Below are 15,095 nucleotides of genomic sequence, written 5' to 3' on the forward strand. Positions count from 1 at the left end.
ATAACATAAAATGTAACCATTTTAAGTGTACTATTCAGTGGTGTTAATTACATTTACACTGGTATTCAACCTTCACCACTAGTCACCTCCAGAACTTCTTTGTCATCCCAAATTGAAACTCCACACCCATCAAATAATAACTCCCTATGAGCCCCTCCCTCCAGCCCTTGGTCATCTCCATTCTACTTTCTGTCTCTATGGGTTTCACTGTTTTAGGTCCCTCATAGAAATGAAATCACAGACTATCTTTCCTTTTGTGTCTGGTTTCTTTCACTGAGCATAATGTTTTCAAGGTTCATGCATGTCATGGATGAGTACATCCATGTTGTAGCGTGTGGCAAAAGTTCTAAACTGGTAAATTTTATCTTATGTGAATTTTATCTCAGTAAAAAACATTCAATCCTGATGGGAGACAAAAGTAGTCCAGGGAGGCAGGTGTAAAGGCTGCAGGTGGTAAAGGGAGGTGTTAGTAGACACGGGACTGGCCCATTTTCAGGGCTTCATCATGGAATGTCTTGAAGCCAAGTGGGGACGTCGATTTCGGTCTCACAGTCAGCAATGGGGAGCCGCTGAAGGACTTATCAGGCGTGACGTGGGGAGACATGGGCATGAGCAAGTTCACGCTGGGGCGGTGAGGGGACAGGGTGTTCATCAGAGAGACCGGTTGGCAGGCTGGCATGCCATTATGCCCTTGCAGGAAGTTTAGGTGTTGAGAGTAGGACTTTCCTCGGGGGGATAGATGTGTCCAGCTCTGCTGTGTCTGTAACGGCTCAGTTACATATATGAAGGCTGGAAAGCGCCATGATACATCGACAAGAAAAGCAGGTGGCCTTCTGACGAAAAGCGCCAGCTTACAAACAATAATCAGGGGATGTGGGGCTGACTCACTGTTCAGGGACCCACAGGGCCTGGGACTGGTGTTCACTGTTGGCCCCAGGAGTGGAACAGAACTACAGTCAACTCGAGGCCCACCAGGTGGCTGCCCCCTCTCCACACGGGAGTTACAACTGGTGTCACTGTAACTCAGACCAGCAGAACGGGAGCCCCCTGAGGGATCCTGGAGTCTCTATCATTGCTACTTAGGGGAGAAGGTTTGGGCTGGTCAATGTAGATTCTAAACCCACAGGCAGACGTTTTCACCTCCATTTCTGTGGGAGGCTGAATAATGGCCCACAAAAATATCTAAATACTAATTCTGAGAACCTGTGAACATTACCTTATATGGCAAAAGAAACTTTGCAGACTGTGATTTAACTGAGGGCCCTGGGATGGGGAGATTATCCTGGATTATCCAGCTGGGCTCTAAACGTAATCACAAGCATCCTCGTAAGAGAGGCAGGAGGACATTGCCCACAGAGGCAGTATCACCACTGAAGCAAGATGCTCTGCTGCTGGCTTTGAAGGTGCAGCTCTAGATGCCGGGAGGGGCAAGCAAACAGATTCTCCCCGAAAACCTCCTGAGGGAGGGTGGCCCAGCCGACACATTGGTTTTGGCCCAGTGAAACTGATTCTGGACTTCTGACTTATGGAAATGTACGCGAATAAATGTATGTTGTTTGAATCCACTGAGGTGGTGGTAATTTGTTACAGCAGCTGAAGGAAATGAATACAGCTCCCATGATGTGATGTGCTTCGAGAAGGTGCTGTGGTCACAGAAATGTGGGCTCAGGAGTAGGGCATTCAGTGTCCATTTGCCCCTTGCCAAAGACAGTCTACACTGGCCTACCTGTGTTCCTTTATGTACAATGCCCTGGCTGCTCTGGAACTTGCTGGAATATTCCATGGAATAATGGGAGGCATAGTAAAGGACCATACTCTTCAGTCCTAGCAGACCAGCTTCCCAGTGTCCAGAATCCTGCTCCCTTAGCCTGGGGTTGTGGGTAGAGCCCGTCCTGCCCAGCTCTGCCATCTGCCCTGCCTGTCAGGGCAGAATATGGTCAAAAAGAGTATTATCCTTTCATTGTCTTAACAATGAGAAATGAACTCCTGATCCAGTGGCTTTTTCCTAAGTATCTCTTGGCTTGTCTAGGAGCCATCTGGCTTTTATGAGTTTCTACTCTGTGCCCTCAGCTATGCTTGGGTTACAGTCTGAACTTTGCTTATTCACTCACCAAGGGCCACGCTCCCTCTAAAGGCTGTAGGTAAGGGTCTGCTGCAGGCCTCTCTCTTAGGTTCTGGTGCCCGCCATCAATCCCTGGTGTTCCTTGGCTTATAGTTGCGTCACTCCAATCTCCGTTTCTGTCTTCACATGGCCTTCTTTATTTTTTAATTTTTGGCCATGCCACACCACGCCACATGTGCAATCTTAGTTCCCCAACCAGGGATCGAACCCAGGCCCCCTGCCTTGGAAGGGCTGAGTCTTAACCACTGGACCATCAAGGAAGTCCCTTCATATGCCCTTCTTACAAGGACACAAGTCACTGGCTTTAGGGCCCATCCTAATCCAGTATGAACTCATCTTAATTTGATTACATCTGCAAAGATCCTATTTCCAAATAAGGTCACATTGACAGGCACCAGGGATTAGGACACCAACCTATCTTTTGGGGGGATATGATTCAACCCACGATACCTTCTAAACAGTCTTGGCAATGTCTTGCTGCTTTGAGGCAGAGCTGACTGTTTCTCCCATTCAGTATCTGCTGTGTTTCTCTTCTTCCTGCTAGCTACAATACTGGGATAGGAAGCAGCCCTCTCTAGGGCCTAGATATTCAAGACTGGCCAGTGGGCTCAATGGACCTTCAAGACTGACTGACAACACATGAAGAAATGTGTACAGCTCCAGACACCATGGAATAATCAATCTCGGCCGGCTTCAATCAAGCAGGCCTAGCTAGGAGGGGCTGTCAGCAATGGTGCGTATTCCCCTGCCCCAAATTTAGATCAAGTGAAACCTGTATACTGATATTCACAGCAGCACAATTCATAATAGCCAAAGGGTAGAAACAACCCAAATACCCATGAACAGATGACTGGATAAAGAAACTATGGTCTCTCCATACAATGGAATGTACTACTGGCCATCATCAAAAAATCTAGAGGTCTTCCCTGGTGGCTCAGTGGTTGAGAGTCCGCCTGCCATCAAAAGGAATGAACGTTGAAATTTTCATGCTAAGGGAAAGAAGCCAGACACAGGAGACCACATACATATTGTATGATTCCATTCATAGGAAAGTCCAGAACTGGAAATCTATAGGGACAGAAAGTAGAGTAGGAGGTGCTTAGGGTTGGGTGGGGGGATGGGCTGGAGGTGATAGCTGAAGGGTACAGGGTTTCTTTTTTAAGGTGATGAAAATGCTGTTAAATCAAGGGATTCCTTGGCTGTCCAGTGGTTAGGACTCGGGCACTTTTACTGCCGAGGTCCAGGGTTCAATCCCTGGTCAGGGAGCTAAGATCCCGCAAGCCACTGGCGTGGCCAAAAAAAAGAAAAAGAAAAAGCTCGAAAATTGACTGTGGTGTTTGTTGCATAACTCTGTGAATATACTAAAAACCATTGAATTGAACACTTTAGGTAGGTGGATTGTATGATATGTGAATTATATCTCAATAAAGCTGCTTAAAAACATACAGTACAAAGTCTTGCTATCTGTACAGAGTATGTACTATATATATATATTACATTGTTCCCATTCAGTTATGCTTACATGAAGGTCTCAGACTCAACTTTCTTGTCATTACATGGTTGTTTTCTTCAATTAATTTGGGTTTATTTTAAAACTATCACTTGGATTCAGTCGACATGCAACAAAGAAATCTAATTTTACTAAATCGCCTACTCTTAGTTCTTTAAGATAATTGGTATTTACCTGCCCTATGTTCTGTTTAGTTTCTTATTGCTGCTGTAGCAAATTCCCACAAACATAGTGACTTCAAAGGACACAAATTTATTATCTTGGCCTTCCGGATATCAGAAGTCTTAAAATCAAGGTGCCAACAAGGCTGCATTCCTTCTGAAAGCTCTCGGGGAGAATCCGTTCCCTGGCCTTTTCCAGCATTTGGAGGCCACCTGCATTCCTTAGCTCGTGGCCCCTTCCTCTACCTTCAAAGCTAGAAACATAGCATCTTCCAATCTGTCTCTCTCTCTCTAACTCTGACCCTCCTGCCTCCTTTTTACAAGAACTCTTGTGATTACATTGGGCCCATCTGAATAATCAAAAGCAATCTCCACATCCCAAGAGCCATGACTTAATCACATCTGCAAAGTCCCTTTTGCCGTATAATAAGATAGTCACAGATTCCGGGGCTTAGGAACGGGCATCTTGTGAGGCCGCTATTCAGCTGACCACAGTGAAGTCCTTCTGCGTCTTCTGTAGATGCCTCTCCCATTTGGAAATGCCATGAGCTAAACCTACTTTCCTGTGTGCAGGCTCGCCATCAGCTGAAGGATTGCTGCCTTCGGTCCTGGCCACACCGCTCTGCACACACTAGGTGCTTGGTAACCACTGGCTCAAGGCTGACTGGGTCTCGGTTGATGGGCTGTTTCAAGGTCATCACTAAGGAATCTTCTCAGTTAACAACTCCCCTCACAGAAGCTCTTCGCTGGAGCTATTTTAAATCTCTCCTACCATGATGGAAGCCAGTTTACTTTGCTCTTGTGTAGTTCTTAGGGCAAGAGTATGATCGCTTCCGAACAGAGCATGCACAGACTGGCAAAGCACCACTAATTTACTTAGGCCATTTGAGCAGGTGAAATCATTTCAGCTCCTTTCTGCTTTCTGTGCAGGACCTTCTTTCTTAGGAATTACTCACACTGCAAAAAACTTTACGCCAGTTTTCCTAAAAGACCCAGAAGTTCTCCTATGTCCAATCTCTCACTGCTAACAGATACCCACTGCGTGGTCTGCTGTGAACTCCCCTTCCTTCCATCTCTTCCTTACTGGGTTTCTGTCCCCTGCTGGTTCCTATTTGTTTCACTGGAGGCAGGCATCACAGCAGAATAGAAGTGGGATTTGGAGTCAGAAAACGTGAATTGGAGTTTAGCTGTGAACGTGTTGGCTGTGACCTTCAGCCAGCCACCTCTCCTCCAGAGCCTTTATCTCTTCATCTGAAAGGGGTCTGGGGCTGGGAGTTGGAGATGGATGAAAATTGCAGGGCTCAGCCCCTCCCTCCAAAGGGGTGAGAGGCTCCTCCGGCCCTGCTGATGAGTCTTGCTTTGTTCCCCAAGCCTCCTGATCAACTTCTAGCAGAACTTAGCACTGGTTGAACATCACCTTTAGAAACTCAAAATGAAACGACAGCCTTAGCGAGTAAAACTTTGAGCCAGACGGAATGTAAATGAAGCCAGCCATCCTTGCCATCAACTCAAAATGGATTGAGGCTTAAATATGAGAGCTACAGCTATAAAAGTATAAAATTCTTAAAAGAAAACACAGAGGCAAATTATCATGACCTTGGCAATGGTTTCCTAGATACAACACCAAAAGCACAAGCTACCAAAAAAAAAAAAATAGATAGATTGGACTTCTTGAAAATTAAAATCTTTTCTGTTTCAGGGATACATCCTGGCAACGATATACCCTGGCGAGGGTACTTCTTTGCCATTATATTGTTTCGATAGCCCTGAATTTAAAATTGCATAGGTATGATACTGGCATAAGAATGGACATAGAGATCAATGGAATAGAATTGAGAGTCCAAAAATAAACTCTCACATTTATGGCCAGTTGATTTTCTACAGTTGTGCCGCAACAATTCAATGGGGGGAAGGAATAGTCTTTTCAACAAATGGTGCAGGGAAAACTGGATATTCACATGCAAAAGAGTGAATTTGGATCCCCTACTTGTCACCATATATGAAAATTAACTCAAAAGGGATCAAAGACCCAAATATAAGAGCTAAAACAATAAAGCTCTTAGAAGAAAACATAGGTCCCAACCTGTATGACCTTGGATTAGGCGGGCAGTGGTTCCTTAGATATGACACCCAAAGCACAAGTGACCAGAGAAAAAGTAGTTAAATTGGACTTCATCAAAATTTAATACTTTTGTGCTTCAAAGGACACTATCTAGAAATTGAAAGATTGGAACCCTCCTCTATTGCTGGTGGAATTGTAAAATGGTGCAGCCATGGTGGAAAACAGGTTGGCAGTTCCTCAAAAAAATAGAACGTATGACCCAGCAATTCTACTTCTAAGTATCTATCTAAGAGAATTGCAAACCTGTGTTCAGACAAGTACTTTGTAAACAAATGTTCATTACAGCACTATTCACAAGAGTCAAAAGGTGGAAACAACGTAAGTATCCACCTATAGATGAATGGATAAACAGATTGTGGTATATCCATTCAGTGGAATATTATTCAGCCACGAAAAGGAATGAAGTATAATACATGCTACACCATGAATGAACCTTGAGAACATCATGCTAAGTGAAAGAAGCCAGACCCCAAAGGCCACAGATTGTGTGATTCCACACATACACAATGTCCAAACCAGGCAAATCCATGAGACAGCAATAGATTCGTGGTTGCCAGCACCTGGGGGAGGGAAGAATGCGGAGTGACCGCTTAACGGGTATGAGGGTTCATTTGGGGGTGATGAAAACGTTCTGGAATTACATAGCAGTAATGGTTGCGCAACCCTGTCAATCTACTAAAAACCACTTTAAAAGGGTGAATGTCATGGTATGTGAATTCTAGCTCAATAAAAGTAAGCTACACGGGCCGCACTGAGGGCGTGTAGTGGATACATGGGTCAAGAGCATGGGCTTCAGAGTCGGGGGGGACACGGATTCAAATCTCAACTCCCTCCCTTCCTAGCCAGTGCCCTTGAGCTGCTTGCTGAAAGGTCTGCTTTCAGTCTCTGCTCCCTGAGACCTGACCAGTAAAACGAGGAACTATTCATTGAAAGATGTTGGGGAGAATTCTCTACAGGGCTTTACCCAGGAGGCAATGGGCTGCCTTGAGAGGTAGTGAGGAGCGGGTCGCTGGAGGTGTGCAAGCAGAGCCTGGACGGGTCCTGGGCCGGTCTGAGCCAGACACCCTTGGGCAGCTCAATGTTAGGGATTCCGCAGTGAGTCAGGGGGCGGCGCTCTCTAGTGAACTGGAGGAGAACGACAGTAAATAACGCGGTGACAGGCCCCGATGAGGAAACAGACTCTGTAAGGAGGTGGCTACCTGCATGCATGTGCGTGTGTGGCCCTCCTCCTGGGGTACAAAGAAAACCCTGCTTGCTCCAGACGCCTCCTGAGAATTAAACAGGTAGCCCTCCTTCTCCTCTACTCTTGGGACACAGCTCCAGGGAAGGCCAGCCTGGGGGGTGCCGGGTGAAGACGCAGGGAAGGGTAGGTCTCTGCGGGGACAGGCCCCTTCCCCGGGGGAGAGGCTGGGGCGGAGTGGGGCTGGTCCACGCCAGTACCAAGGAACCCAGCCCCATTCCCCAAATCCGGCACCTCAATCCTTGGGCAATTTTCCTTTTGAAAAGTTGACTATTAAAGTTCACACATTAGCTGCTTCATTAACAAATATTTTCTCCCATTCTGAGGGTTGTCTTTTCGTCTTGTTTATGGTTTCTTTTGCTGTGCAAAAGCTTTTAAGTTTCATTAGGTCCCGTTTGTTTTTTTTTATTTTATTTCCATTACTCTAGGAGGTGGGTCAAAAAAGATGTTGCTGTGATTTGTGTCATAGAGTGTTCTACCTATACAAGCAGCTCGTGCAGCTCAATATCAAAAAAACAATTTTTCTCCAACCCTTTCAATAACTGTGACCACCAAGATGCAGAAAAACAAAAACAACAACCCAATCCAGTAATGGGCAGAAGACGTAAATAGACATTTCTCCAAAGAAGATATACAGACTGCCAACAAGCACATGAAAAGATGCTCAACACTAATCATTAGAGAAATGAAATCAAAACTACAATGAGGGCTTCCCTGATGGCGCAGTGGTTGAGAGTCCGCCTGCCGATGCAGGGGACACAGGTTCGTGCCCTGGTCCAGGAAGGTCCCACATGCCGTGGAGCGGCTGGGCCCGTGAGCCATGGCCGCTGGGCCTGCGCGTCCGGAGCCTGTGCGCTCCGCAACGGGAGAGGCCACAACAGTGAGAGGCCCACGTACCGCAAAAAAAACAAAACAAAACAAAAAAAACCTACAATGAGGTATCAGCTCACATGGTCAGAATGGCCATCATCAAAAAATCTAGAAACAATAAATGCTGGAGAAGGTGTGGAGAAAAGGAAACCCTCTTGCACTGTTGGTGGGAATGTAAATTGATACAGCCACTATGGAGAACAGTATGGAGGTTCCTTAAAAAACTAAGGAATAGAACTACCATATGACCCAGCAATCCCACTACTGGGCATATACCCTGAGAAAACCATAATTCAAAAAGAGTCATGTACCAAAATGTTCATTGCAGCTCTCTTTACGATGACCAGGACATGGAAGCAACCTAAGTGTCCATCAACAGATGAATGGATAAAGAAGATGTGGCACATATATACAATGGAATATTACTCAGCCAGAAAAAGAAACATAATTGATCTATTTGTAGTGAGGTGGATGGAGCTAGAGTCTGTCATACAGAGTGAAGTAAGTCAGAAAGAGAAAAACAAATACCGTATGCTAACACACATATATGGAATCTAAAAGAAAATAAAATGGTCCTGATGAACCTAGGGACAAGACAGGGGCAAGACAGGAATAAAGACGCAGATGTACAGAACAGACTTGAGGACACGGGGAGGGGGAAGGGTAAGCTGGGACAAAGTGAGAGAGTGGCATGGACATATATACACTACCAAACGTAAAATAGATAGCTAGTGGGAAGCAGCCGCATAGCACAGGGAGATCAGCTCGGTGCTTTGTGACCACCTAGAGGGGTGGGATAGGGAGGGTGAGAGGGAGACGCAAGAGGGAGGGGATACAGGGATATATGTATACGCATAGCTGATTCACTTTGTTATACAGCAGCAACTAACACACCATTGTAAAGCAGTTTTACTCCAATAAAGATATTTTAAAAAATAAAGTTCACATATTAGATTCATATGAAAGTCCAGACTAGGGGAGTCTATAGAGACAGAAAGTAGATGAGTGGCTGGGGGGGCTGGCAGGATGCAGAGAGTATGAGGTGTCTTTAGGGGGTGAAAGGAATGCTCCAAAACTGACTCTGGTGATGGTTACACATATCTGTGAATTTACTAAAAATCATTGAATTGTCCACCTCGAATGGGTGAATTGTATGGTATGTGGCATATATGTCAGTAAAGCCGGGTTTTTTTTTAAAGGCAGTCCTTTGTTAGCTGACTTACCTCTCTTGAAATTTCCAAGAACTGTCAGAGGAATGCATGCCGTGGGTCTGTCTGTCTGTGCCTGGCCTGCATGGGCATCATTCTCGGGCCTGTTATCGCTGGCGCTAGGGACTGCACCACGGGACCGGGGGCTGCACTCTGATTGCAGATGGCTGGCCAAGCGCACTGCGTGCAGGCAGCGGTGAGAACTCTCTGGAAGGCATTTAATACAGTTACTCACAGGGTCATGCTTGGAAAATGAATTCAAATTGGCTTGGCATCGGGCCAAGAAAAACTGTCTGAAGAGGCTATAAACAGAAGGTAATGGAGTGAGTTGAAGGAGGGCTAGCGGGAAGGCAGCGCGGGAGGCCCGGCCACATGGCCCCCAGGGCAGCTAGCTGGGGGCTGGGGAGTGGGGCGCTGATATGGTGACTGGCACACTCCATGCTAGACTGGGGACTGGGGACTGGGGCCTAAGTCCCGGACCTCTGGCTCCCCGCACGCCCACTCTGCAGGCCCTGGCACCTGGTCCCTTCCCCCAGGCCACACTGATCCCTGTCGCCTCGGCTCTCCCTGGCATTCCCGATGCTGCTATTTGCACCTTATGCCCACCGTGAGCTCCTGGAGGGCAGAGAGGGGCAGCTGCAGACAGGTGATCGCTTGTGTCTGCCCCAGAGAGGCCCTGGAGGGCTGCCGAGGGGCCCCATTTTTTTAAGCCCACCCCACACTAGACAAAAGTACTAATGCAAGCCTTTACTTCCAGTCGTCTGTGCTGGGAAAATAATAGGTTTCTTTATGAGTTTTCCAAAAAGGTGTTATAATGTCTTTGGTTTTTTTTCCCCAGATTCACTGAGGTTTAATATAGATAATGTAAATTGAGGTGTACAATTCAGTGATTTTTAGGAAGTTTGTATAGTTGTGCAACCATCACTACAATCACTTTTTAGAACATTCCCATCACTGAATATGTCTTTTAAAGTCCACGTTGCCCCCGTATTCTGATAAACCCAGAGGTGCAAAATGTCCCCTTTCTTCCCCTTCTCAGCTCTTGGAAGTGAATGCTCAGTGACCTGGGGGCCAGCCCCCCGGGTCCTCCCCACAGCTCTGCTACTGCGTGGTTGTGTGACCATGGAGAAGCCGTTCCCCTCTCCTGCCGGTTTTCCCTCCTGGAAAGTGGCGAAGATGGCACTGGGGAGGGGACGTGGCTGTTCCTCGGCACCATGTGAGGATCTCTGCCCTGGCATGAGGGAGCTGCAGGTCTAGAGCCTATCACCTGGGCCCAGCTGGCACCTGCACAGGTCTGAGTGGGGGCATGGAAGGCTCCAGAGGCTTCCTGGGCACAGTGCTTGGGTGTGGGACTCCTTCCCCAGGCAGTAAAATGATCCCCCCCAACCGCAGGCACACTTACCGTCCCTGCAGCTGGAGGTGTGGCCCATCCTGGGCAAGCAGAGCAGAATGTAAGCATCTTTAGGACCCTGATTCCTTCAGAGGGGCCCCTGGGCGGCCTCACACATTCGCCCTGCCCCTGTGGCCCTCACTGCCTCTCCTGGCTGAGTGAATTCAAATAAATGTTTCCTGAACGTCTGCTAAGGGCCAGGGCTCGGGTGGGGAGGCCCCGCAAGGGATGTGGACCAGAGCAAGACATTTCAGGCCTTGGAGAGCCCCACGTTCTGCACAGCAAAAGAAGCGGGGTATGTAAGTTTCCTATTGCTGCTGTAACCAACTGTCACAATTTAGTGGCTTAAGACAACACATATTTATAACCTTACAGCTCTGGAGGGCAGAAATCCGAAATGGGTCTCCCTGGAGTAAAGGCAAGGTGTTGGCAGGGCTATGTTCCTTCTCTCCAGAAGAGAGAGTCCTTCTCTCTAGGGGAGAGTCAAATTCCTTGCCTCTTCCGGCTTCTAGAGGCTGCCCCCATTTTTTGTCTTGGGACCGCATTGCTCGACCTCCGCTTCTGTCGTCACATCTCCTTCTCTGACTCTGACCCTCCTGCCTCCCTCTTATAAGGACAATGGGCTCTCACGCAAATAATTCAGGATAGTTGTCCTATCGCGAGATCCTTATCATCTCTGCTAAGTTTCTTTTGCCAGGTAAGGTATGCTATCCAAACGTTCCCAGAATTAGTATGTAGACATCTTTGAGAGTCATTATTCTGTTCACCCTACAAGGCTTCAATTGAGCAGCCCCTTTGGGTGCCACCCAAGTAGGCCAGGTGAGAACACTCCAGACAGGGAGACCCAGCCTTACAGCACATGTTCACACACACACACACACACACACACACACACACACACATGCTCGTTGTCATTTTTTCCCAAGCCATTGGAAAGTAAGTTGCTGATGTGACGCTCCATTACCCCTAAACACTTCAATGTGTATTTTCTAAAACCCAGGGCACTCTCCTATATGATCACAGTATACACATCCGAAGCGGTAATTAACATTTAACACTACTACCTGATCCATAGACCCCATTGAAATTTCTCTGATTGTCCAGTCCTCAATGTTTTTTGTAGCAAAAGAACAAACGAACAAATAAAAACCTACTTGGGTCCCGGCCTCCCGGGTGCGTTCCGCCGCGGCGGTCCGCCCTTCCAGCCCCGAGTTCCATCCACCGCCTCCACCTTCTGCCCCGCGCCGGTTGTCAGCACGACTGTCGCCACCTTCCATCGTCGCGCGGCCCTTGCGGCGGCGCCCGAGCCCGCACGGGCCCCACCGGGGACCTGGGCATGCCGGTGGAGGCGAGGCGGGCACAGAAGGCGAGGACGACGGCTTCGGGGAAGCAGGGTATGCTGCCATCAACTCCATGTTGGACCAGGTCAACTCTTGTCTGGATGACCTAGAGGAGAAGGACGAGCACCTCCAAGCCCGCCTCCAGGAGCTGCTTGAATCCAACTGGCAGACGCACCTTGAGTTCCAGCAAGAGCTTGGGGAGGCCCCCCGCGATGCAAGCCCCTCGGCTCTGGGAGCCCCCAGCCAGGCCCCAACCCTGCCTCACTGGGCCAGGCTCTGGCCTGAGTGCTCACCACCTGGCTTAGATACCTTCTCAGGGGCTGGTCTACAGATCTCCTGCGGGGGGGTCTGCTGCCTAGGCCACCCTTCTGCTACTTCCCTTGGCATGCCTGGGCCCACCCCTCCTCCAGGCATCCTCTCCTGGGGCCAGGTGTAGGCCAGCGACCCACCCACCTTGCCTGCCCGCGCAACTCCTGGACACTCCCCACGCTGCCCAGGCCTTGAGTGTCCACATTAAATGGGTCTCCAACAACAACAACAAAAATAACCCACCTTGGCTACCAACAATAACAACCTCCGACAAAAAACCTTTTCCTTTCTGGTCTAAGATCCAATCCTCAACCGTATGTTGTAGTTAGTTGACATTCTCTTCAGTCTCCTTCAATCTGGAATACTTTCTCCGTCTTTCCTTGTTTTTTATGACCTTGACCACTTTTGGAGAGCACAGGCCAGTTATTTTGTACATTGTCTCTCCATGTGGGTTTGGTTGATGTCTCCTCAGGAACATCTGAGGAATGATGTGTCCTCAGGACATCATATCAGGAGGTGTAGGATCTTGGTTTGTCCCATTACTGAAAAAATTAACTTTGATCGCTTGATTAACGTGTTGTTTGCCAGGTTTTTCCACTGTAAGCTGAATTAGCAAGGATTTTATATTTATTAATTTATAAGTCATTAATAAGTATTGGGGGAAATACTTTGAGATTATTAGATATCTGTTCCTCATTAAACTTTCACCCACTGGTTTTAGCCTCCATTCATAATTCTTGCCTGAAGAATCAATTATTATTATCATGGTTGTCAAGTGAGGTTTTCCCAATTCCATCACTCTTTCTACATTTATTAATTGGCATTCTACTATAGAAAAGGCTTTCCCTCCTCTCCCACTTGTTTTCTTGTCTCTTTATATCAGTATGGGCTCAGGAAATCCTATTTTATTCAACAGATAATATCATTCATTACTATCATTTTGACACTCATATTGTCCCACACTTGGTCCATGGGAGCCCCTTCAAACTGGCTTCTGCATCCTTTTAACCTGTCCCCATCATTCTTTGAGTCCATCCTTAGACTCTTGGCAATACAAGATGTTCTAGGCTCATCTGGCAACTTTCCTGCCACCAGGGAGTCAACAATTTCTCTAACTCTGGTTCATTTAAAATTATTTAGAAGCCAAGATCTAGGGGCTAGGTGTGCTCGTTGTTACTGGGATGTCATGGTGTCTAGGCCCTCTCAACGGACAGAGCAAGGAAATATATGTGTCTATAATCGCACACGTGCACGCACACACACACATCTACACCCATATCTCTGTATCTCAAACTGGGAATACACACCAATTCCTGCCTTTCGAATCCAACAACCCAGAGTTTATTCTTGCCCTCCACTTTTCCATATTTGCGTTTCCCTTTTCCAATAATGAAAAACCTGGACCTTATTATTCTCAACATATTAACTTGTTCACTCAGTTCCCCCATATGACACTAATCTCCTGGTCACAAAGGCCGTCTCAGCTGTGGTCCACTGGGCCTGCCAGCTGGACCTGCTGAGGCCCTGTCCCGGCCCTGCCCAATGCCGCTGGACCTGACCCCAACGTGCTGTGGAACTTTGACCCCCTCTCTTCTCTCCCTTCATCTCACCCAGGCAACAGGAGTGGCAGGTAGAAATCTGTGCCTCTTCCAAACAATGTGTGGGGCTAGAGCTTAGGGAAAGGCTGGGGCATGAGAGATGTGAGTTAGCGCTTCTCAGACTGGGCCTCACAGAGTCCCCAGGGCGGCTGCTGACTGCGAGGGAGGGCTGGACAGCTCCGGAGGAGTAAGGAAAAGTGTGAGCTGGAGGGAGGAGATCAAATGTGTATTGTCTTTGGAGGCTCTGGCAGTCCTGGGAAAGCGTGAGGGGGGGGGCAAGTGGATGGGAGAGAGGAATAAGACAGAAGGCAGAGAGACCAGTTAGAAGTTTGCTGCAAGAGGCCAGGGAGAGGGAATGGAAGTAGAAACTAAGGTAGTGGCCATGGCAGAAGAGGAACAAACAAGAGGAATGGCCAAGTTCAGGGAAACCCTTTCCTTTCTGTGGCACTTAGAGGCCAACCTGAACGGTGAGGCCTCAGTCAGAGACTGGGACTGAGAGGGGGCGCTGTGGGGAGGGGAAGGGCAGAGGGACGGAAAAGGAAGGCCTCTTTTCATTTGGAGACGACAGCAGGACTTCAAAGTGAAGCCTCTGCACCAGGCAGTTGAGGATACAGAGCGCAGAAGAGGCACTCTACCGGGGACAGCTCATCAAGGCCATGGGAAGGGGTGAGCTCTTTGAGGGCCAGATAGTGTGAGGCCCAAGGTCAAGGCCTGCACTTTGGGGCGGTGGGAGCATGGGGCAGACAAAGAAGAGCCCGGGGAGGGAAGGAGGGGGGACAGGAGAGAGTGTGGCACGCCCTGAACAGCAACTCGCCCAGGCTGAGCCAGATCCCCGTTTGGAGCCCGGACCCACCATCCCCGAGAGAGGAGGCTGTCTCAGCCACCCTGGGCCTCTAGAGTGGCCCTTGTCCTTTCACTCCAGTGGACATTGCAATCCCCCCGCCCCCCGGGAGATCGTCCGTATGGGCCCCATTCAACCCCGTGGGTTCTGCAGCCTTTGCGCGCCCTCTCCTCGTGCAGGTGACCACGATGTGCAGGAGGCTCTGAGGATTCAGATGTTCTTGAAGGGTCGCGTGTAAATCCAGCCTCAGTGTCAGCGCCTTCGCTCTCCGTCCATCTCCTGTCCCTTTGTTGAGAGAAAGCGGCACCGAGACTTCTCTTCTCACCCACTCCTTGTCCTGTGTAAAGCCACCAGCCCACCTCTAACTCCTCTGCTGCCTCCACC

The 15,095-nt window shown here is 48.4% G+C and overlaps 1 protein-coding gene across 1 annotated transcript; it reads left to right on the plus strand.

Moving 5' to 3' along the window:
- The first annotated feature begins 602 nt into the window (after positions 1-602).
- On the plus strand, positions 603-12,492 carry LOC101279519 (uncharacterized). The gene is made up of 2 exons (XM_033413568.1): positions 603-631; positions 11,829-12,492. The coding sequence occupies exons 1-2, from the start codon at positions 603-605 to the stop codon at positions 12,397-12,399; spliced, it is 600 nt and encodes a 199-aa protein (XP_033269459.1). The 3' UTR covers positions 12,400-12,492.
- Positions 12,493-15,095: the final 2,603 nt, after the last annotated feature.

This window comes from Orcinus orca, chromosome X (assembly GCF_937001465.1).
Source record: "Orcinus orca chromosome X, mOrcOrc1.1, whole genome shotgun sequence".
Taxonomy (NCBI): Eukaryota; Metazoa; Chordata; class Mammalia; order Artiodactyla; family Delphinidae; genus Orcinus; species Orcinus orca.

Coding starts and splice junctions, on each gene's coding strand:
- LOC101279519 (XM_033413568.1), top strand. CDS start 603: ATGGGCATGAGCAAGTTCACGCTGGGGCG. Junction 632..11,828: donor AGCAAGTTCACGCTGGGGCG/GTGAGGGGACAG, acceptor CCGCCCTTCCAG/CCCCGAGTTCCATCCACCGC.